Source organism: Fringilla coelebs (genome assembly GCF_963513975.1).
Source record: "Fringilla coelebs genome assembly, chromosome: 5".
NCBI lineage: Eukaryota > Metazoa > Chordata > Aves > Passeriformes > Fringillidae > Fringilla > Fringilla coelebs.
The window spans coordinates 22,306,228-22,330,392 of NC_140033.1; the positions used below are offsets into that span (position 1 = coordinate 22,306,228).

General features: G+C 35.8%; 1 protein-coding gene across 2 annotated transcripts in view; it reads left to right on the forward strand.

Annotated features, from left to right (window-relative positions):
• CADPS2 (calcium dependent secretion activator 2) overlaps positions 1-24,165 on the forward strand; it is a 284,462-nt gene that overhangs the window by 244,113 nt on the left and 16,184 nt on the right. For both annotated transcript variants that reach the window (XM_084205822.1, XM_084205823.1), the window contains 7 exons: positions 397-552; positions 2,830-2,977; positions 3,997-4,011; positions 6,539-6,613; positions 9,993-10,076; positions 10,191-10,223; positions 19,701-19,808. In XM_084205822.1, the coding sequence (XP_084061948.1) occupies positions 397-552; positions 2,830-2,977; positions 3,997-4,011; positions 6,539-6,613; positions 9,993-10,076; positions 10,191-10,223; positions 19,701-19,808 (619 nt within the window). The remainder of the gene's footprint in view (positions 1-396; positions 553-2,829; positions 2,978-3,996; positions 4,012-6,538; positions 6,614-9,992; positions 10,077-10,190; positions 10,224-19,700; positions 19,809-24,165) is intronic.

A 24,165-nucleotide genomic window follows, 5' to 3' on the forward strand; every position in this document is an offset into this window, starting at 1 on the left:
AAGGCAAGAAAATATATGCACAAAATCTTCACTATATTGAAAATATCCATACTATTCCTGTACCCTATATTTTTCCTATCTTGATCTGAAACTTGAACTGTTTCATTTTCCATGCTCCCCAGCATCCCATCTACCTCCCTATCCAGTCATATTTCTCAGCTAACAAATGAGAAATCATTCACTTTTTTCACCCTAAGGGGACATATTTTAAGTTTCGCATTACCATTTTCCCATTTTTTAAATAAAAACCTATTGTGGTAAAAGATACAGGGAAATGAAGGAGGAAGGTGGTGTGATAAGGAAATCTCATTACCTTAATTATGTGGCAACTGGGATAGACATCCATACATTTATCTTCTGTTTCTTGGGGGTTTTGTTTTGTTTTGTGTCTTATAGCAATGGATCAGCTACATCAGAAGACCTTTTCTGGAAACTGGATGCTCTGCAGATGTTTGTTTTCGATCTTCACTGGCCAGAACCAGAATTTGCCCACCATTTAGAGCAGAGACTTAAACTCATGGCCACCGACATGATAGAAGCCTGTGTTAAAAGGTACAGTTGTAATGATCACTTAAAAATTGGGAGAGATTTGAAAATTAACACAGGAGGGCTCATGCTGGCTTGCAGAGATGTATCTATACCAGAATCCTGTCACTGGAATCAGGGCAGTTCTAAAGAGAACATGACTTCTGTTTATTTCCAGTATCTGGCAATCAGCAATTTGGCAACATCCAGGAAATACTAAGGAGAATTTCTCTGTCTATTGTGAATAGACCCTTGGAAGTGAATAAATCAAGTTTGGTTTTTTTCTGTTCCATGTTAGTGGCAAATATGAAACAGAACTCAAAATTCTGCTAGAAGAAATCTTTTTGCACATTTCCCTCTCCCTTAACTACTTTATTCTTCTTGTTCAGTTAATAGTACCATTTAATTAATCAATTTTAGAGTACTGTCTCTAAGAAATATATTACAAACATACAGTGTACAATATTTCTGCATTTATACAACAAACAAAAGAAGGCTGGCTGATAGTTGTCCAACTGAAACTAAGTTTTAGAGTGCTAAATGTCTGAAAATTACAGAAAATGTAGTGCTGTTATTCCTTGAGCTGTATCTTAGCAGTATTGGTATATACTTTTAAATTGATTATAGGTGATCTGAAAAGACCTCTGCCATAGCTTTCAGTAGATTTCACTGAGTTTAGAAGAAATATCTGTATGTCTAGAAAATTTCCAGAGATCTCTGATTAGGTGCTTCAGCAAGCTTAATCTGGACATAGAAAAGTAGCGTTTTTTTAAAAAAATAATAGAATGGGGAAAATAAATTTTGTAGATAATTTGTGTTAATCATAAAATGTACAATATTGATAAGAAAGGCTAAAGAAGCAGAGAATCTTTACAGATGACATAGTATTGCATTATTTTCTCTAAACACAGTAGGATATGAGCCAGAGGATATTTTCTCTAAACACAGGCTGAGGATATGAGCCTGTTACTAGAGCTAGAGTGATGAAATTATGATTAAAAAACCAGAAACATTTAAAAGAATTTTTCTATCTTATTATGAACTTTTCTATCTTATTTAAAAGAACTTTTCTATCTTATTATGAAAGGGCAGTGGTACAGGGAATGAAATAAAAGTTAAAGCTCTAGCAAAGAAAGGTAGGAAACACTAAAATTAAAGCGATCCATCCATTCTAAAGAATTTGGCACAGAAGCCCAGTCAATTACAGTTATCTAAGAAATCTTTAAAAAATGGTGAAATCTTAAAGGACTGCAACACTATCATTATATATATATATATGGGTTTTTTCTTTTTCCAGCTCAAAATCAAAACAATCCATGTATTGGTAGCACTGAATCTCTTTGCTACTCTGTTTTTTTAGACTATATATATATATATATATATTGTTTTGATTGTTTTGATTTTGAGCTGGAAAAAGAAAAAAAAACCTTTACTGTCCTATCCCCAGGACTATAAAATATATTAATATTTTAGACTTAATACATAACACGCCGGTCTTAATATACTAATTAGGTTTTTGTGTGGTCAAAGATACTGTATGTCAGGTAATAAAGATTAGACTAGCAACACAGAAAAAATGGTGGAATTCTTCTATTATAACTCTTCTTGTGATATTAATATGATCTTTAAAAGTTTTAAATGGGAATAGGATTCTTCTTTTCCCCATCTTCTAAAAATATTCTGTGATTTTCTGGTACCCACATTTAAAAATAAGGGTGAATATAAAACATTTTATCTTTGAGTATGTTGAATTACAGTTCATTTCAGTGACATTGCTCCTTATTTACACTGTTTTGAGAAGAAAATAGGGATTTTATATTATGCATCTCCTAAAATGTTGAAATTTTCAATATAAATATTAGTATTTTCTTAATATTGAACTACTTTTCTTTATTAAACTTCTCTGTCTGTGAAAGCTAGAAGAGGAATTTCTCATTATATTTCTCAGAAGCAAGCCTTTTATACATTAAACTGCATTTTAGCCTAGAAAATATGTAAAATAAGGTGCATTTTCATTGCTTTATATTACACACAAGGAAACGTATTGTTATCTAGAAAGCAAGAAGATCATACTTTTATTGTTCAATTGAATTCACTAAAGAAATACAGAACCTTGAGATTACCATCAGTGCAATTGTTTATGGAAAGTTTGATATTCTGAATCCACAGAATTTTAATTGTAAAATGTTCTCATGCATATGTGTATTTTTAAGCCAACATGTTCAGCAAGATTTTTACATGTTTACTGTGGTTGTTCAGAATTATCAGAGATACTCATATTACAAATTGTGTTTTAATAAACAGAACAAGAATTGCATTTGAACTGAAGCTGCAAAAGACAAACAAATCGACAGACCTGCGTATACCACCTTACCTGTGCACAATGTTTAACGTCTTAGTTGACGCCAAGAAACAGACAGCTAAACTCTGCATACTGGATGGGGGGCAAGAGGTAAGTGGAATTTTGTATGTTTAATTCCCATGTTTGGTTGATCTGAAACATCTCATACTGCAGACTGTCCTTAGATTAATTTCAAGCTAGCTGAGACACATCACATAGCTCTGTTGGTACAGAAGTGTGCATCAGCTGATCCTAGCAGCGTCACGCAAAGACGCAACCCCTCATCTTCCACCAGGGAGCACACAGAGTGCTTCTGTAATTTGTTTGCTTTGACCTGTGAGTGTGTTGAACATTCAGAAGATTCCTTGACTCACAGCCCCTCCAGGAATTTCCCTTGGGCTGCAACAGAAAAAGAGCCCACTTCAAGACTCCTTTGTAATTGTAAAATAGAGCCAAAATATTGTCCTTTGCAGACAGGTTTTAGTTTAGTAAAGTTTGGTTGCAAATGGATTAAAGACCCAGCATTCATGCCTAGGAATATGCTGAAAATAGAGGAAAGAAATAATCATGCAATTTAATGGGGTTTTTTAATTTGGTCTCCAAGGACAGGGACCGTTTTGGCAGTAGTCTGCTGCCAGACTGTAGGAACTCCACGGTGGAGCACTGGTGTGCTTTTGAAGGAAATGGAAACTTCTCTGACTTCCATCATTCCCATGTTGTCACTCTGAGCAGGATTAATCTGTGAAATGAAAAGAGTATACTATGTAGATTAGTGAGACCACCAGCAAAAATTAAAACTGTTCTTTCTGTGCTAATGCATTAGCATGTAATTTGGTTTGTAATTTGTTTGGTTTGGTTTTGAAGAGACATTAAAAACATTTTTCAGAATTTGGCTGCAAAAAATATATGTCTGCTTTCGGCACCTTCACAATTATGCTGTTGGCACATATGTTTTTCAGTTGATTTTTGCATTTCTATGCTGTGTTCTTCATTTCATTGACTGATCTTTTCAAGTGAGCATATTCGATGTAATTGTCTTTTTTTTCCCTAATTCAATGAGACATTCATCATTTTCCTGTTCCACCTTGTCGTCTTTATTTTTCCTTTTGGTTTTCCGTGACACGAACCAGTTTGCTAGTCAATGGGTAAGTGTCTTTTCATTGTTTTTGATTTGCATTTTTTTCATTGAATATTAACAGACACTTTTTATTTTAAATGGTAATGTTGCTTTTCATGTTAATTTGTTAACTGGGCCCTCAGAATTCCTTCACAGTCTGACTGTGCAACAGACTGATCATCAGCTTCTCAGTTCTTTCCTTGTTCATCCTTCAGGGGATTCCAGATGAAGTCTTCACTTTCTGCTTTTCAGACTCAGTGTCCTGCCTTACCAGGTCACTGAGTGTTGGGTTCTTTCATCTCTCAGTGGGGCTCATCAGAAGTAAACCACAGCTGTCAGCTCTTGCTCTGAGCTGATGCTCATTTCACCCTTCCCGTGTTTGCCAGCAGTACCCTGCAAACACCCACAAGCAGGTGCTGCTGCGGGGACAGGCAGTGCCAGTCCCTCTGTAATGCCCTGCAGACAATGGCATAACCCCATTCCTCTTGCCTGCTCTGGGCTGTGCCTCCTGCACTGTCAGCCCGTCCACTAGGAGCCAAATTCAGCCATCTTCATAGAGACAGAGTCAAATCATCTTCCACAAGGATCTGAAGTTTTGTTTTGCTGAGGGTTACTGTTTTAGTGGAAATCAGCACTGAAGAGGAGCGGGTTAGAGTATTTCTGATCTCATGGCTTTCAAAATAAATAATGAAAAAATCAGATTAATGTAATTTAAAAATTATTTCTAAAGAAATGCCATGGTTTTGGAACCTTGTGGTTTTTTAAAAGCTTGATTCAGTTCTTCTTTTTGCCTTGTTCAGAAGTGAAGTTACTGTTTATATGCCACCTCTACAAAATTATATTTGCTTTGTGGTGAGAAAAAAGAATAAGAGAAAAGAAAGAAGAAAAAATACAAGGAAAAACACACTCACCAAAAAAATAGGAACTGATCTTACATACATAAATCTATTAATTTAATGTACTGTAGAGATAAAGTTGCAGACACTTTCTGGGAGGGACAGCTGATTTTTTATGGACCACAGGAGTATATATAATTTTGACATTCATCAGTGGGAGAGTAATTGTTTATGGTTTCCAGAGAGCAAGAAAGCATTGTCTTCTGAAGGCTTGTAAGCAACAGACACTACACTCTGTTTGGGGTGATTAGACTCCTTAGCAGATCAAGATAATATTTTATTGGTCAAGACATTAATATTGTTGGAATGTAATAAATATGAAAATGCAGAAAGCTCTTTGATTTCTAATGTATTTCTAATGTGCTCTTTTACTGTTCCAGTGTGACCTCAGCTGTTTGTCTGAGTTGCGTATTTACATTTTCCAAGTGTTTTAAACATGAAAAGAAATGAGAAGCAAAAATTGACGTTTGGTGTTAGTACCTGTAGCAGACACATGTATGTGGGCAAACACATCTCATAGTTTTATTCTCTCTTAATTGAACACAACTTCAATATCTGTGCTTTTTAGAAAATCATTCCTAAAAATATTCAGCAGATCAGAATTAATGTTTTGATCTGTATGGTAACTCTGAAACTCTGATGAAAAATGCGATTAAAAACTTACAACTCTGAAAACTCTTCAGCTGGCAGCTGCTAAGTTAGGCTAATGTTTACACTGACCTCAGTACTTTTACTCCAAGCATTATGCTGTTAGCTGTTCCAGGCAGCCTTGAACTAGGAAGATAGGGTTAGTCTTTACAAGTCACATTTTCTGTGAAGTGGCTATTGGGGACAATCTTTGCTGTCAGATAAATGTTTCTAAAGGAAGAATTACTGTTTAAATGGATGTGCCTCCTTGACAGAATGGGATCCCTAGTTCTCGTTAATTTCAGAAGGGAGCTCGGTAGGATTATCTAAAAAGTCTTTCGGATTTATTTTAAAAGCATTTACTTAAAGGCACCTTCTTTATGAAAAATCAAAAGAAAAAGTCTATGGGGAATGAAGTCTGTTTTATTATGCCTTCTATGGCCTATTAATTTGTTACCATCTATTCTGCTTTGTTGATGAAATTTTAATTTTGCCCTTGCTTGAGCATATTGTAAGATTTGTATAAACTGAAGCTCACTGTGGTAACAGAAAGGCTCTTTCAGGATGAACAATTGGAGCTCATTTTATTTCTAGAGGACATTTAAAATAACTTATGAATGAGAGTTGTCAGACATGAAATGCTGTATTAATTAAATCTTATTCTAGTCTTTTCGCTTCTCCAGCTAAACCAACTCTTTAGAAAAAAATACATGGCCACCTTAATTATATAGGAGAAGACAAAAACTATCCTTCACATTCCTTTGCCTGAATAAGTATAAGAACTCAATTCATCTAAATAATAACCCCATTAGCTGCTTAACTCAACAGTGTACATGGGAAAATTTTCAACACAGAATGTAAGAAACTGTTGATTGGGTGGATCATTTTCAAGGGTTTGTTCTTCTGATGTTCAAAATGATAATTTTAAGTAAATCTGATCTGGCAGGGTTATCAGCTTTGCACCATTTATGACTTATGACAAAAGTGTGTGTTCAAATACATGCTAATGCTTTTTTATCTTTTGAATTACAGCAACAATACCATTCAAAAATAGATGACTTGGTTGAAGAAACTGTTAAAGAAATTATTTCACTTCTTGTTTCAAAGGTAAAACTATTTCCATTTTCATTTATAATATAGAAGAAAATGGTTGAACTTTGGAGATGTATTCAAATATCACACAGTTTTTCTATACGCAGGAAAATTTTAGAGGACAACATGATTTGTAAATACTATCTGTGCAACTAATACTGAATTTACAAAATTAAATTTTACAACAATTGAGTAAACAATTTCTGTGCAGCCTGCTACTGAAATAAGTTTTTCTTCTGTGTTTCTGCTGTAGATAGGAATTGCTAGAAGCTAGTAGAACTGGTGGGACTAAATTTTGTCAATATTGTCTTACGTAATGCCATGTGTTATTTTTTGTTGAATTTCTTACATGAGAGCTTTCATCCTATCATTTGGTATTTAAATGTTGTGTTTGGAGGTGAACAATATCCAGAGGTTCAATTTAACTTTTTAATGAGATTTTGGTCCAGAAAGCATTTATTAAAAACATTTTATAAGTTGTTGTTTCTTGAAATTGAGTTTTTAAGATTTTATATTTAAAAATAAAATGTGTTTTGACATAAGGACTGGAGAATAAGTGAAGAAAACTTAAACAATGTCTTGTCTTTCTGTAGCACCTCTATTCCAGTAAAACTTTTAAGTGATTGATATAAAAAAAAGTTTCCATCCTGAATAGTTTGAAGAAAACAGCAAATAATGACAGAAAAGAAAGATTTTATAAGAAGTTTTGTTATCTATGCATTGCAAACTACCCAGAAATACCTAATTTTCAAAGTAGGATAAATAAGCCATATATTCACAATTTGTGAGTTAGTGACAAAAAGTGAGACTCTGGTCACATTTTCATCATGCTTTTATTTTTACTTGCCACAGCTTGCTGAGGGGGGATGGGGGATGGGAATCTGCTTTTTGGATTGACACCTACTTGAAGAGGAAGGCTTTGTGGAATCATTATGGAAGTTTAAAATAAATATGTCCACTTATTGATCACTGTGTAGAAGCTACACATTTTTGGTCAAAAGTGAAATTTTGATGTAAACATAATTATAAGCAGTTCAATTTAACAGTTTCAAGTTTTACATGTTGCCTATCATAGCTCCCCAGTAATCTTCCAGTTTATGGTTTTAGTGTTATTTAAAAGGAAGAGGAAGAAAGGGGAATTTGATCAGAAAAAATCATGCTATTAAAGGTTAAACTTTTTTTTTTTTTTTCTTACTATCTGAGATGATAAAAAAGGAGGAATATAGTCATATTCCTTCTGGATGTATGTGCAAGAAATTCTAGAGACAGCTGCTGTCAATACGGAGGGATTTGCGTTATTAGTTACCACAGTAATACTGGAGGCTGAAATCTCAAAACAGGAAGCAAATATTCCGTGTCTTTGGCTGATCACTGGCAGCTTAACCAGTGTCTCCTCACTTGAGAGGTGAAGTACCAGTGACATGCTGATTGCTTCTGTTTCAAGGCAGAAAGCTTCTGAGGGTACAGAGAAGGTTGAGGTTTAGCTCTTAGTTTTGGCCAGAGAAAATGCACATCGGTGTGCATGATAACCCATATGCATTCATCTTTTGCATCTAATATATTTTCACTATTTTCCAGCCTTTACCTCTGTATTACCTCCTTGGTGTCTCAGTGGAATAAGTGTTTCAATCATTGTTTTTAGCTGCAAGTCACTTATGAAACTGAAAATAATACTTTTCCTTCAGTGAGGTTTTACTTGTTAAGAACTGTACTGGGCAGTTTTGACACAAGACACATCAGTCTAAAGCATTCAAGAATTCAGAGGAATAGCACAAAACAGTGAAGCAAAGCACAGTGTGTCTCAGGGTAACCAATTCATAGAATGTGAGGTATGTGGAGAAATGTTTTTATCGTTTCACAAGTCTGTACACTGACATCTCAGAAAACGTTTCCAGCTACATAACTAAGCCTTTTGTTTAAACAGACATCCTTGATGCTGAAATGGTTTGCTCTCTGTTATTTTGTGTCCCACTTGGGTTCATATGCCAGCACTGTGGACACCACGTTGTTTATGAAATCAGCCTTTTCCTTAGCCAATCTTTGCACAATAAAGCTGAACACTTTTCTGCAGAAAGAATCCTTGCCAATCAGATAAAATGAGTTAAAGTATGAACAGCAGCTTCTCACAGGCATGCAACAAAGCTGGTATTTGGTCTAATAAAACGGGTGAGGAAACAACTGCCGGTCTCTCTTGTGATGTGGATTTATTCTTTGATTGGCACCTATGTACAAGTGTCTTAATTAATCACTGTAAATATGACAGGTTAGATTGATAAATGACAAATGTAGGTTTGCACTTGCTCCTGCTCCTTGAACTGTTAAGAGCAGGTCTTATTGTAAAGTGATGATCTCAGTTCCTCTGGAGGTGACACTGTTGTGACACTGTTACAGGGCCCATTAACAGCATGCCAGATGGAATTTTGTTCTGTCCTCACACTCATAAAATGATACTCTTGGTTGTGGGAATGACTGTTTTGGGAGCAAAGGATGACTTTTAAAACAATCTTTATATAAACTGGAAAGCAATTTATATGTGTAAAATAAATGTGTCTGAATACAATGGCTGACAGATATTTTATGTTATATACTGTGAATTACTTGAGCAGGATAACATCACAAAGGGGCATGAAAAGGCATGTTTGCTTTAAAGCAAATTTTGGAGAGTTTAAACATTAAAGCTGTCATTAAGGAAATTAATAAGATTTTTTTTTTTTTTGGTCAGAACAAAATTTTGTCAAAAACACCTATTCACATCTGTTACTGAGGAGTCACGCTACTCGGGCAGTAGCAGGTGAAAGTCCAGGGGAGAGAAACTCCATCCTACCAGAGACTTTGGGCACACATTTTCTTGCCACCTTCTTGGCCATGGAGTAGCAGCTCAACAGCACAGGCTGCTGACAGAAAAGCAGTGCTATTACACCTTCAGCTGAAATCAGAGCTGGTTTTCTGTTTAATAGCAAAAATAACAGAAACATGGTATCACAATCACCACCTTTAGCAATTGTGCTCCATCATCTTTGAAGCTGTGCTCCTAGAAAATAACATGTGATTTCTACCCAAAATACATGCTGGGTGCGCACAGTCCTGTATTCAACCACATTCTAGAGGCAACAATGTTGTGTTGGAAGCAGGCCCACCTCAGGAGAAACTTTGGGTTGAGTTTCTATTTCTGCAGCGGTTTAGCAGTTTCCATCTCTTTGATGAATAAGTGAAACTTCAGAAAGAAGGTTATCCTTGATTTCAGCACTTTGGGAGGTATAGAAAGTGATCAGATCTACAGTTCATGTTGCCTTGCTGATCAAGACAAATATGAGGAAGAAAAACTCACATTCACATTCCAAATATTTAATTTTCACACTGTTCATTTAGATTTTTCTCTGTGCTTTTCCTCCAGGTTGTTTCAGTGTTAGAAGGTGTGCTGTCTAAATTGTCAAGATATGATGAAGGTACTTTCTTCTCATCATTAGTTTCATTCACTGTAAGTGTTTGGATTCTCAAAGGTTCTGTTCTTCTTTCTGTGCCTAATTCTGAAATTGTGGGCAATTTATAGTAATAAGTACTTACTGTGTGTTTTATGCTTAATTTTTTAAAGGTAAAAGCAGCTGCCAAATATGTTGATGTTCCGGTAAGTATAACCCTTTTAGATTTATTTATTTATTCTATTGCACATAATAATTCAGAAATTAGGGGTCTTTAGCTCACATTTTTTTATTGACATTTTGCTTTCCTACAGAGATTCATTACAGCTTTACATAGAGTATTTAAACAGCCACTCCAACCCTGAGAGGACATTTCATTTCCCTTGTGCAATAAGTAACTCTCAAAGCAAACTGTGGAAAGGTTATTCTCAATGCACTTTTTCAGTTGTGGAACAGTGAGGATTGTAACTTAGATACTCTTTTGTGGGGATAAATTGTTCAAATATGTAGTGTAAGCAACAAGTAAAAGCATCATACTTGAATATCCATTATTTCTTGATTTCTTACTTCAGGACTTGGGTCTGCTTGTTTATCTCCTTACTTGCTCAATCCCTATTTGATTTACCATTGGTTGTGCAATGTTTATGTGCTATAAGTAAAAAAATAAAGGGGAAATGGTTGGAGCTCTTTTATACATAAAGTTAAAATTCAGCCGTTAAAATATTTTTTATTAGAGTATGAGAGTAGAATTTTTTTTCTTTAAATAAGCAAAGTTAGTAATATTGTCATTTTCACTGTCAATATCACTTGTTCTCTTATAATTCTGCATTCTCATCCCTTTTCAATGCAGTTCTAAAGAAAATATTGTTTTACAAGCACAGCAAAAAAAAGATTACAATTATTACATAAGTGACAATAATTATGTAAATGAAAAATATTAAATTAAAATATAGATAAATGCCAGATATGCTAAACTGTGGGGTGGCCAGAAAAACCCTCAGCAGTTCTCTCCTGAAAAATGCAAGCTTAAATAATTATTTTTTTATGACTGAATTATTTTTCAGTCCATGCTTGTTAAATAAAAGGAAAAATCTCCGTTTCTAGAATTTGGTATTTTGCTGTCTTTATATTTGTTTTATTCATGAGATAAATTGTAACATTTCTGTTGCCTTCCGATGATGTTTTCAGATTTTTTTTAAATTTTTTGCCTGGGTTTTCTACCTTTTTAAAGTGCTCTTTTGTTTTATAAAAAAGAAAAAAGTAGGCTTTCATTCAAAGAAGTGACCTCTTATCAAATCCAGTTAATTAAGTTTACTTTTTGTTAATATATTGTGCTGTGTAGCTGCCACAAAAGGTCCTTGTTGAGGCACCTAAGACCCAAAGGCCTAAAGAAAAAATTAGTGGACAAACTAGAAATTCATTGGCTTCTTCCAGGTAATATGGAAAACTCTCCAAGTTACATATCTGTGAGGAGGAGACATCAAAGTCTTTTACCATTGGCGTGGATACACTGATGTTGAAGTTCACAACAAAAATGAGACTGAAAAATACCTTTTTCACAAGCTGTGGGGAATATTACAAATCAGTCCCACAGGGATGCACCCGCTTCCAGAGGAAGAGGGAGGCGAGCAGGGAGATGGTAGCTGGAGCCCCACTGCCCTTCTCACATCCACTGAATGCTGGTTCTTGGCTTGAGGAAAGGACCAGATTACTGACGGGCTCTCAAGATCCTTGCATTATTACAGTGTCTTCACTTCCCAGCTTTCTCACACACCTTTCCCACAGCCGAGCATTTCACCTGGGCTGTGGATCTGACCAGGCAAAGATTTTCAAACTCTGGAGGTCTTTTTACCTGGGTTGAAAGGTTTTCTTTCATAGGCTGGGGGTTAGTTTTGCTTCTCCATATTCTTTTGTTGTGAAGATGTAGGTGAGGCCAAGAGCCCTTACTGTCACAACTGGCAGCAGCTGTCCAGTCTGAATAGGGCCTAAAATCTCCAGATGTCAAAGCAAAAAATTCCAGCTGTAGGAGGAGGCTGAAAGTCGTCACATCACAAGGTCGTCACCTGGGCTCACAGCTGAAGTGAGAAATGGAGTGAGGGGCAGCACACAGGGAGGAATGCACATTGAGCTCTTGGTAGTGACCCAGCAAGCCTGCACTGCAGCTAATTAAATGCCTCATGGTTTCATTTTGACCTAATATGTTGTAAAATTTCTTCTTGTCCTCTCCTACCATATAGCTGCATGTGTGAAATTGGCCACAGTCAGCCCTTTCTTTTGATGTAGTTGCAAATATGTGCAGGCTTGCTTGTGTCAGACAATGGCATCCTGCCCCTGTGCCCCACCTCCATCTGAGTGAGATCACTTGGTGCATCCAGGGGAGAAGGCAGGGGGGCTGGGGGGGACAAGAGGTTTGGGGGGTTGTTTGAGTGTGTGGATTTGACAGAGTTTTTCATCTTTGACTACCAGGATTTGGCAAACAGTGAAAAATATGCGGGTTTGTACTGACATAAAAAGAAGCTAACTAGGCAAAAAAGTTGTTTGAAGAAAATTAGGGTGGTACTGAGCAAAACGTTTTAGAGGGAGGATAAGAGGCAAAGGGGGTAAAAACTTAAATAAAAGTAAAATTAAAATAGTAAATTATTCAAAATGAAGACATTCCCAGATGATTTTTGGTCATTTTGAGGAAAAGGTTGGTTCTGTTAATATTGAGAGAGGGTTTAGACAGTAAATAGTTGGACACAAAGGTGCACACTCCCTACACAGCATCTGTCAATTTCTCAGGACCAGGGTGGAAAAGATAGACACAGACTTGTGGTTCATTTGGCAGATTGGTTAGTAAAAATGCTACCTACCCTTGCTGTCTACCCCTCTATTCATTATTCTTGCTAGGGAATTATGATTAGTTACAACCAAGTGAAGACAAAAAAAAAAAGGGGGTTTTGTGGGGTTTTTAAACTGTTTAAACAAACATGCAACATAAGCCTCAATTTTTCAGAATGCCCTTCAAGAAGTGGGACATAGGCAGTGCCAAGGAGCTCTCTTTGCTTTCCCCAGCTCTGCATAGAGGGCTGTATGGACACTACTTGTGTTTTGGTAGTTGAAACCCTGACAGAAATAAAAGCAAAATTACCCAGACTAGGAAGAATAACAAGGATGTCCTGTGATTTCCTAAAAATAATAATGAAAAAATCTAGTTGCTGTTACGCTCACCTTAGTGGTAATTGTCACAGTATACAAAGCTCTGCACTGGAAAAAAAAATGTGGCTGCTGTGCAGGTGGAAGAAACCAAATGTTTGGAGGAAAATAACACAAATGTTACAAGCAGTGCATGAAGGATGACATTGGTTCTCTTTTTAATGCTATGTTTTGATAACTGGGAATGCAGAAGCTGATTTGAATACACAACTCATCTAAATCCACTATAATCCTTTGTTAGTTTCTCTTAAAGTCCAAGCAATCCATAGGAGATGTAGAAGTACAACCTAATTATTTCCCTTTTTTTGAAATATTCTGTTCACAAACCCAGTTAATTAATGAGAATAGGGAAAGAATGCAGTAAAATTGAGGTTAAAAAAAAGTGTGTTGTTAATCTCAAATGATTATTATCCCTAAATCATGTAGATAATTTCATTGTGTTCAATTTCTCATCATGTAAGTCAGTTTTGCATACAAATAATTGTGTCTTTGGCTGGTCATTTCTACCCACATTTGCTGCATTGACACATACAACCAGAGCAATTACTCATACAAACTGAGCATCCAGTTACATGCTCACGTATATACTGCTTTTTGTTCGGAAAGGTATGTTTAAATCCCTTTGTATGAGCCAGTAATCTATGCCAGTTACTTAGAGGGCACAGAAGGAACCTAATCCTCCCTCTCTTCCTATGGGCCACCTGTCATAGCAAGTGCAGAGAGGCCATTTGAAGGAGGCAGGGCTGACAGCAGTGCACAGCTCGCACAATGCCAGCCCTCTCACTCCGCTCCTGCCTTTATCTGGGGATCAAAGGTATGAAAAGGGGCCTCACACATGTGCCAGCATTTGACTTATGGGGTCTTGTAGAGGCCAGAGAAGGAGCTCTGCCTCCTACCAGGCAGATACGCATGGGGACCTTCCAGATACCTTCATTTTCAGATATCACACTTGTGCTGCATGGCCTCATTTGGCTGATTTTAAGAAGCAAAAACCTTTTTGAGAGAAATAAGTGTTTATTCAGGTGTGGCCATACGATGCTAGTCATTTTTAAGCTGGGTTTTCTTTTAGAACTCTGTTTTTTAAAAAAGACCACAGAAGGGGTATTATCCTTACACTTAGGGCTTCTCCTGGCTTCCTCCTCCTCTGTATACCCAGACCTGAGAACTGGCCCTTGTGTTTTCCAATCTGTGAAAACAAGCTATTGTACAATTGGAGGGAAAGCCCTACAGCATCTGTTTTAAGCAGTATTTTTGAGATACCTCATAAATGGCAATCAAAAGGATGACTACTAATCAGTAGGAAAGCTAATATAGCATAGTAAAATATAACTTTATGGAGGGGAAAAAAGCATCTTTTAATACCAAATTTTGTCATAGGGGCTTTAGTGGTTTGAAGATCTTTTGCACTAAGAACCCAAGTCCTGGTGCAGACATTTGCATGCCTGTGTTTCCCTATGAATGCAATGAAAGTGTATGTATATGAAAAAGTGTTTGTGCAAATGCTTGCAGAATCAGTTCAAATTTTCCATGAGACTTCTCAAAATACACACATTTCTTCTTTGCCAAAGTTGATGTTTCTTTTAAAGAAGATGTTTTCAAGGGAGAGAAAATGCATTGCATTTTTTATTTAAACAAAACATTTTCTTTATAACCATGTGAAATTAAGTTACCTTTATAATAGACTGATTATGCAAATGGTGCACCTTCCTCCCTGGCTTATGTATTTAATTTTCTAAGAAAATATGGGGATGATGCTCTAGCCATGGATACAAGTAGTTTTTATTCCAGAAGTATTTTAATGATATTTTTATTTTGTTATTCCATAGTCCAGTGAATGAGCCTTGCAGTACTTAGAGAAGAACTTCCAGGCAGTGAAATTTTCCAACATGCTCTTTCATTTAGTGGTGGACACTGAATAAGGAGCTCCTGTGTTCCTCACAATAGCCCCCTCCAGCTCATCTCTCCTTTTCATTGCATTGTTACAACCATGCTGTAGTTAAAATGACTCCCTCCAGGATGCAAGAGAAGGGGAAGAAGTGGAGAGGAGAGCAAACACAAAACTGGATGGATTTTGTTATTGTATAGTTAGTCTCTAGCATCTGTTCTCATCTTTGAAACATTAATGCCTTAGCAGGAGAGCAACTCAGTAAAACAAGTGTAGTAGGTCGAGGCTGGTTTCTTGCTTTTTGGTAATATAAGTTCATTTAAAACTCTCTGATGCTAAGAAATGTTCTGTGACAAATCCCAAAGTGAGAATAAACCTAACTCAAGCATTACAAATGTGCATGATTTTCACTGAGGTTTATGCCAAACTGTTGCATTGCAAATTGCTGTTTAGAAACTTTGGTGTACCTTGCCTGTAGGAAAGTTCCTAATATTAGTGGCAGCATTAAACCCACTGCAATCTTTCATCAGCAAAATATTTGAATGCCTGGAAATCAAGGCAATGCAGCATTACTTTTCACTAGGAGCTTCAGGCAAATATTGCCAGTGGGAGCCATGCATTTCAATCATAAAACAGCTTCTACAGCATCTTGGAAACAAATGATATATTTTAACATTTGCTTCCCTGTTAAATAGGCACAATGATACTGTTTTCGTGTTCAAATGGGGAAAATGATGCTGTTTCTTCTTTATCTGAATTTATTTATATGAAAAAGTGCCTGGCAGTCAGGACCCACCTACCAGTGAATAGTAAGAGACAACCTGCACCTGTGGGATTAGGTGCAGCAGCAGGAAGTAAGAGCACTTGCAGTATATAATTAACAAGGATTTTAAATTTTTTTTCCCCCAAACAGCATGTTCATCTTGCCAGGTTAACTAGTGATTAACCCTAAAAAAGAATGTGCTGAAGCCTACACCCTTGTTTAAACTCATTCACTCGCCAGTGTATTCAGTTACTTGTGTAACCAGCGACAAAGTAACCCTATTTACAACTCTTAATTTCCTGGTATTTTATTTGATGTCTTTGTGTTTCCAGTTTCTCTATTCATCTCTTTGTCTGGTTCTCTTTCATTTTCAGATAGGCAAAACAGCTTGTCTGCTGTTCTGAATAAAACAAACTTACAATAACTCTCTATCTATCATTAAAAACCACCTTTTTTCTTGGGGAAACTTTCAGACAATATTTTTTTTATACTTACCTGGATAACATACCAGGTTAAATTTTTGTCCCAAAGATGTGCGAATAACTCACATTTACTTCAGCAGATGTTCTGCCAGAGATTCAGAGATTTTTTTTTTTTAAATTGAGTATGGATGTGGAGACTGGAATGCTTTAGTCTTTTCAATTAAATGCCCCCTGTGACAGTTATTTAAAATATATCTCAGTTTCTATTTGTTTGTTTTCTACGGTACATGAAACTTCTTGCTGTTGTTTGTTTGTTTAATTCTGTATTTACTTGGGCTTTTTCTGATGCTTAATAATTTAAAACAGATCAATAGAGAATAGGGTTATCAAAGGTTTCCAAATATTACATAATTACTATTAAAAAAAGTTAAAACATTAAATATACAACATTAAAGCTATTTTGATTCTTATAATAGTTTTCTTTTCTTTTACCCCATGTTTGGAGAAAACAAATAAATTCAATTCATGCAATATGAAGAGATACTGAAGAATTTGATGTACTGTGGATTCATTCAGTATTTAATGTGTACTTTGCCCATCATGAGCAAAGATTATTAACCTTCAATGATTTTGGTGAGGTTTAAAACAGACATACTTCAGAGTGTTGATAAACTGCCTTACCCAGACTTACTTCTACTGAAGTCAGACACTGTTTAAAAGGAAAATTAATTTTTTTCCGCAGCAATTTCAAAGATAATTATCCTGCACACATTAAGAAGGATGAAGTGTTTAAAAGAACTGTAATTCTAATTGGTAAATGTCACCAGCTGTTGCAGTTACTCTTACTTGTGTGTATTCTTTTAATGATTATACTCCTGTGCCACAAGCTACATGAAAATATATTCACTAGGTGTGAAATTCCCATATGTCACAGCTTCAAGACTAGGTAAACATCTCAAAGATAAGGGAGTTAATGCTGATGGGAAATGTTACTTTTCTTGCTTTGGCTGTCTGCAAGATGAACATTTTTTATTGAACTTAGTAAAAGAAAATATTGTATTAATTGCAGAACCACTAGGTTTTAGAATTCAGTGGAAGATTCATTAATACACTTGAATGTATATCTTCAAGAACTGTAGAGAGCCTTTCATTTACTAGATTATCTCCTTCACCCATCTCTATATATTTCAAAATATCTTTCCATTGTTCCTCTAAGTTAACTCTAGACTAATTCCTATAAATTCGGTATCAGGTTTTAGAAAGTTCAGAAGGTTTCAACACTGATTGTATTCTCTTGTGCCATCACAAATAAGTATGCTAAGGTAAAATATGGAGTTTTCTGGTTTAGATCTGCTTCACTTTGTGATTTGTCTTAAGCATTTCTATGACATTTTAGTGAAGGTACTTTTTTATCAAGGAGATCTATTGATTTCTGTCAATCAGGTTTTCCAACAGAAAATTCTTTGTCTATTGCAGTCTTAGATTTTTTAATCTATGCTTAGGATTTAGGTGCGTGATGCAGATATAAATATCAATGGTCCTGCTTTCCTCTTAAGAGTTTCATCTAAGCATATATAGAGAGGATATGTTTTGCAATGAGCTTTCATTGCCTCTGGAATGATCAATTCAAATGTAGAAGATATTTCAGTTTTTCGCTCTGAGTTTTGGAGATCCTACAAGCATGAAAGCTGGCCATCATTTCACATTTAATGGTTACTTTTAAAAAATGAAACTGCAATATATGCACATGTATAAATGAAAAATAAAATATTTTTATTTTGGAACATATTTCTCTATATGTCAGTGGTAGATTCAGGGTAAAAAGAGCTGAACCTCATAAGCCAGGAGGTTTCACTCGCTGCAGCTTTGAGGAAAGAATGCCGTCATCCTGTTACTGTAATATGATGACAGCAGTTTCTGGACAAGTTTTAGTTGCACCTCTCCTTCCCTCTTGTGCTCAGACCTGTTCATATAAATTACAAAATATTACATACAAGGTAATAAGAAAAAAGAAAAAATTAAAGTTGTATACTCACTGGCAGACTAGAAAGGAAGCCTTAATATAAAATGATATATGAATATTTTAACTATATGGGCATGTTCATGCATACAGGTTTTTAAAATATGCTAAATATTTTACTGTGTTGTTCATATCCTATTTTCAGACAATAACAGTTTCTGAGAAATAGACATGTCTTATGCTTGGGAATTCAGGGACTGGGTATAACTGTTTTTGTCCTCCTTCCTTAGAACTATTATGTATTCTGTATTCTTATTATTTATTCTGGATCCTTTATAATTATTAAGGCCTGTGTTAAAACTATAGTACTATATAATACTATAAAACTAATACTACAAAGTATTATAAAACTTAGCATTCTTTTGCATGCTAGGAACATTATAAACTATTGTTTGGGAGTAAGTAATTCTTTAACAAGCTTGTTCATATAGAGGGCATTTGCAGAAGACTTCCCAAAGTGCCTGTGTGTATTCTTGGTTCCTGTTAGAAAAGAGTGAACTCCTTAGCAACTCTGCATATGATGCCAGTAAAGTGCAAGTTGCAGGCTGTTAGGAGTGTTGTTGTGGAACAACTTTTCATGACTATAGAGATCCAGAAATCACAGCTGGATTCTGGAGTGATTCATAGGAGAGAGCAGTTTCAGCCACCACTGTGCCTGTACAGCTGTAGTACCACATACACACAACATGTCCCAAGGGGTGTGGTATAAAAATTATGCCTGCTCTGCTATTCATACAGAACATATATTGGTACAGGAAGGGAAAAATTTTGGTCCTTGCTCCTCCTCTAGCCATCCTCTGGCTGACTGCACCAGTGCAATAGTTTACAAAATACAGACATACAGGACTACACTCAAAACTGCCTTTGTATGCTACTGCTGTCAGGGATGTGCTTGAGTTAGTTTGAATTGCAGTTAGTTGAAGCTAACGTCAAACATAAAATTCAGCTGTACACAGGAAGTAAATTAGAAGAAATCTTAGGCAGTGAAAAAGGAACTGAATGCTTTTTTAAGCATTGCCTGAATGTGATAGCAGGATTTGGATCTCCACACTCAGGCTGGAGTGGCTATCTATAAAAGCCTCATATCAAAAACAGGGGAAGATATCTGCGTTTGGCACTGATGTTTCCAGAGCCAAGACTTGATTCAATTGCATATAGCAATGTATATTTATGACTCAGAGCTTCCATAAATTAAAACATGTAGAACTACATTGATAGTGAAACCTCATGAACATGTTAACTAACCCAGAATTCCCAGCAGGTTTTGTTAATACACTTTGTACATGTATGAACACTGTAACATTTGTTTTCATTATGCTTAACTTCTTTTAAGTCCCGGTTGTTGAGGGGTTTGTCTTTCCACTCCCATTACTTTCTCCCCTCACTTTTTTCTTCCAGAAACCAGGAATGGATCTAGCAGACACCTACATTATGTTTGTTCGGCAAAACCAGGATATCCTTCGAGAAAAGGTCAATGAGGAAATGTACATAGAGAAGTTGTTTGATGTAAGTAACTAGCCCTGCAAAGTGTGGTACTGGTAGCAGTACTACATCAGAAGGGATAAGCTGGACTTTGATGGTGTTCAGTCTGTTTAGATATTCTTTTCTGTTGATAATTTTTTCTTTTGCTCATTCTTTACAAGCTTCAGCTGTCAAGGGTGGTCTTTCTTTAAATATTTTCTTTGTGAAACTTTTAAGTACTAGAAGACAAATAAAATCAGTAGAATATTATTATTTGAAGCAGTAATTTTTCCCTTGTGAGTAGTCCAATTATATGCCATCTTTTGATTTTAACTTGTTAATGGAGAGGATTGGATTGGATTGGTGTGGTTTGTGGATTCCATTGCAGGCCAAATTTTGCTAAATTAAAGACTTTTACATATCCCTTCCTGCTTGTATGCAGAAAGGGTACACAGATGCCAGGTACATCTGTGGGTTTGGCTGGTACTTCTGTGGAATGACTTTTAGAATTTTGTTTTATGGATTTCCAGTTTAAGACTTCTAATGTCTTAAAGTTGACACTTATAAACACTTACTGAATTTTCAAAAGCATTTTCAAATTTCTAATCTGACTTCTGCAAGTTCAGAGTAATCCTCATCCTCAGGGTGCACGCAATCATTTTCTTCAGCTTTGATAATAACTTCTGCAGCCTTCTTCCATTCATTCCTTTGCCCTGATCCCTCATATTTTTGTTAGAAATGATCACATTTCAGTTCATTCAAGTTCTGACTACTAATTTATGTCTAGTATGTCCTTTTCTTAACTGGCTGAAGGGGAAGCTGTAGGCAGCTGAAATAGTACCTTCTGTATAAATTTAAAGCACTACGCATGTAAAATATATGTTAAAAAAAAGCTATTTAACTAATAAGCTGGGATCAGTTTACATGACAATTTTCTCAGTCACAATTACATAGGAATTTGAACAGGAAAAGAAGTCATCTCTAGAACTGTGAAATGGAATTTACTACAAAACTAATTCTGGAACGTAATATAGACTTTGAAATGTATTTATTCGTGTCATCTCCTAAGTATTTTAGGAAGCTTTGCTGGCAGTTTAATTTAATTATGCAAGTTACAGCAAATGTTTTCATAACAGCAATTCACAGCCTTTACTGTGACACTACAGTTGTGGCAGTCACAGAAGGTCCCATAACATAGACTCTCAGCCATGGTATGTCATGTCAGTGTTTGTTGTTTGTTAGGCTGGGTGGTCAAAATACGACTTAACTCTCAGATTTTATATTTCCAGACACTCCCAGGCATCTTTACAAAACAAAAAAAAAAAAAAAGTATCATCTGTTTTAATAAGCTAAGTGCTAATATGTGTGAAAAGAATGATTTTATAAAAGCTTTGATGCCCTGCAGGGGTAGAAAAATTATCATCCATCCAGCTGGCACCTTCACAAAGTACTAAAACCGTATTAGCAACTTCTGCTTCAGTTTGCTTTTGCAATGAATCTGCAAGCATATGTTTCATTTTCAAGTTTCTATTTTTTTGTTTTTCTTTGGGGTTATTTTTGCTTATGTTGTCATTTCCTGAATGTTAATAAAATTATCTGCCTAAGGCCAAGTCTGACTCTCACTGGAGAGACCACATTGACTTTTTTGATGTAGTGGGATGGGACTGATTTTCAGACTGTGTCGATGTGGGGCACTGGCCAAGGCCTGGGCACAGATCTGGGAACTGTCAAGGGATCCTCTAGGCTGTTAAGTCACCAGCACAATTCCTGGCATGATTTTGGCTTAGCACTAGCACAGGGCTTCAGTAGGGCTGGGTTAACATGGGTTCAGGACCTCTTCTGAATTCATTTCAGCAATTAAGCTTTTCAGCACAAGAAAACATCTCCTGTATGGACACAAGTTCTGATACAGCACTTCCCTTTGAGTCTGCCAATCCTTTTCTATCCCCTTTTACTCAGTAGTATGCATTATATGCTGCTGTGACCAATGCTTGTATCTGTAAGAAAAGAAAAAATATATATCATGTGTATTTTTTGTATCAGATATCTATTTGTGTCTTTATTTTTCTTTCTACATGCTAGTATCACATTTCTATGTAACATCACACTGGGAGGTATTATTGACTGGACAGATGCAGCATTAAAAAAGCATTAACAAATATAGAAGCTCATAGCATGCAGAAATGTAAAACAAAGTCATCTCACTCTGCTAGTTCGCCTTTCCTGACATTAATTCAGGTTTAGAACATTATGACTGAGCAAGATTTTGCAAATTATTTTTGAAGGGTTTTTTTAAATTATTGTTATTATTTAAGAAAACCTAGGTACTCTTTTTATAAATTCAAATCTATCAAGTTATATTTCAATAGAAAGAATAAAATATATTCACTTTTTTATGTAAATGTACTTGAAGCCTTTGGACTGGCTAGAGCTGTAGATCACAGTTGCTTTTCTCTTAAAACACATTGAGGTAGTATCAGCTAAGTAATCATCAGCATTGTGAAAGAGGAAAAGAACTTTCCTGTGCTTCAGCCAGGGAAATACCTCATCCAGAATAATAAAAACCCTGACTTTTCTGTGTGCTAGAGGTCTTAGTTATAAATATAGAGAAGATTGGGCCTGAGACACTATTTTAACCCCACAAAAATGTGTAATTGGAGGCTATTTATGTCCAGATATCACTGACTTGATCCAGGGCTGCTATATGCTAACAGCTGTTACGGTGACCAAGTGAACAGCATGTCTATCACACAAGTTATGTGCATAACAAAAATCTTTTAAATTTAAGAATCATATTGATACAAGTACAAATGCCTGACAGTGAGTCACAATATGTTAAGGCTAGGAGTTGTAACATTTTTAATCTACCTGAGTAGTTTCAAACTGGAGAAAAGGCAAAAAAGTATGTGGCATTTTATGGCAGTGTTTGGTAAGCCTATAAAAGCAGTGCCCTGCTAAACAAAAATATGAAAATAGGGAGAATGGAACTTCAGCTTGTGATACACACCCTTAAATATTCAGTGACTTTGAAAAAAGACTGGGCTGGTAGTTTTTCTGCACCATTTTAAAGCCATTTAAATCTTGTGCTTCAGTACATCTGCTTATCATGCAGCAGAACCAAGGTGGAATTTTTTTCCTTCATTTCCACTGAAAAACTCAGCTTCTGGATACATTTCATTATTACCTCCTCCAGAAGGGCTGCAGACAGCAGGCAGAGTGCTCCTGGTAGCATTGGTCTCTCCCAGGTCAGTCTGCTGCTTTCCTGTTCTCAAAACTAGTCGCCAGGTTTCAAGTCACAAAGATTTTTCACTTGGTCAGTTTATCAAAGACATGGGAAATTTTGCCTTGCTTTGCAGTATGGGACATGGTCTCCTTCCTAAAATCAGCTGAGAATTTTGCTTGTCAAATTCCTTCTGGCACAGGGATTCAGGACATTTATCTCCTACTCTCATGCAGTAACAACCTATAGTTGAGGGCACAAGGGGGATGAAGAGTAGTTTTTATTTGTTTTTAATATCACATTTCTTAAAGAGCCCTTGAAATGTTTATAATCTAGTGCATATGATTAAGCTCTGCAGTAGCTCTGGGTTAATGTTTTAGAAACAGTATATTACTTTAGTTTTATTTTTTTGTAAATAATTTTAACACACTTGTTGTCAGAAAAGACAGTAAATCAAGTTGGTGAATAGAAAGAATAAATATTTAGAATATAACTGCACAAAATTAGAATAAATAGATAATATTACTAAATATTATTAACACCACTCTTATTTATAAAGATAATCACTTTCATAGATAGGGTAAGAGCATCTGGGCAGCCTATCAAAAAACAGTGCTGTATATCTGATCACAAAAATATCAGATTTTAAAAATTCCCTTGGGATCTGGTTCTACCTTCTCAAAATCAATAGGCCTTTTGCCATTAACTTTAATAAATGCAGTGCTGTGTCCATAAACATGCCAGGCTATTTCCATTGGCTAGACTTAGATTCATATTTCTACTAGAATTTTTAAGACGGAACTAATAAATCTTGAACCCCTGAGCATTTTAACGTACATCAGACTTGTAAATTAAAAACTATTTCCTATAAACAAAATTGGATTTTGTTGACAAACCCCTTGGAAAAGCATTATTTAAATTTTGCATGCAGCTCTGTTAAAAGATCGATGCAATACTTACTTTCTGTAGTAATGTCTAGTTCCTAAGTGCCACCTGGGTAGATTCTCACTTTCTTGTACCTGTGAATTGCATGTGAAGTATGGACATTCAAAAAGAGTCATTTCAACGTTTTTGCTTCAGATTCCTTCTTGGTGTATTTGCCATTGAGAGCATTATCTAACAGGTTGTATTTGTGTCTGTTGTGGAAAACTGATGGTGTAAACAGATGTATGATTACAGTTT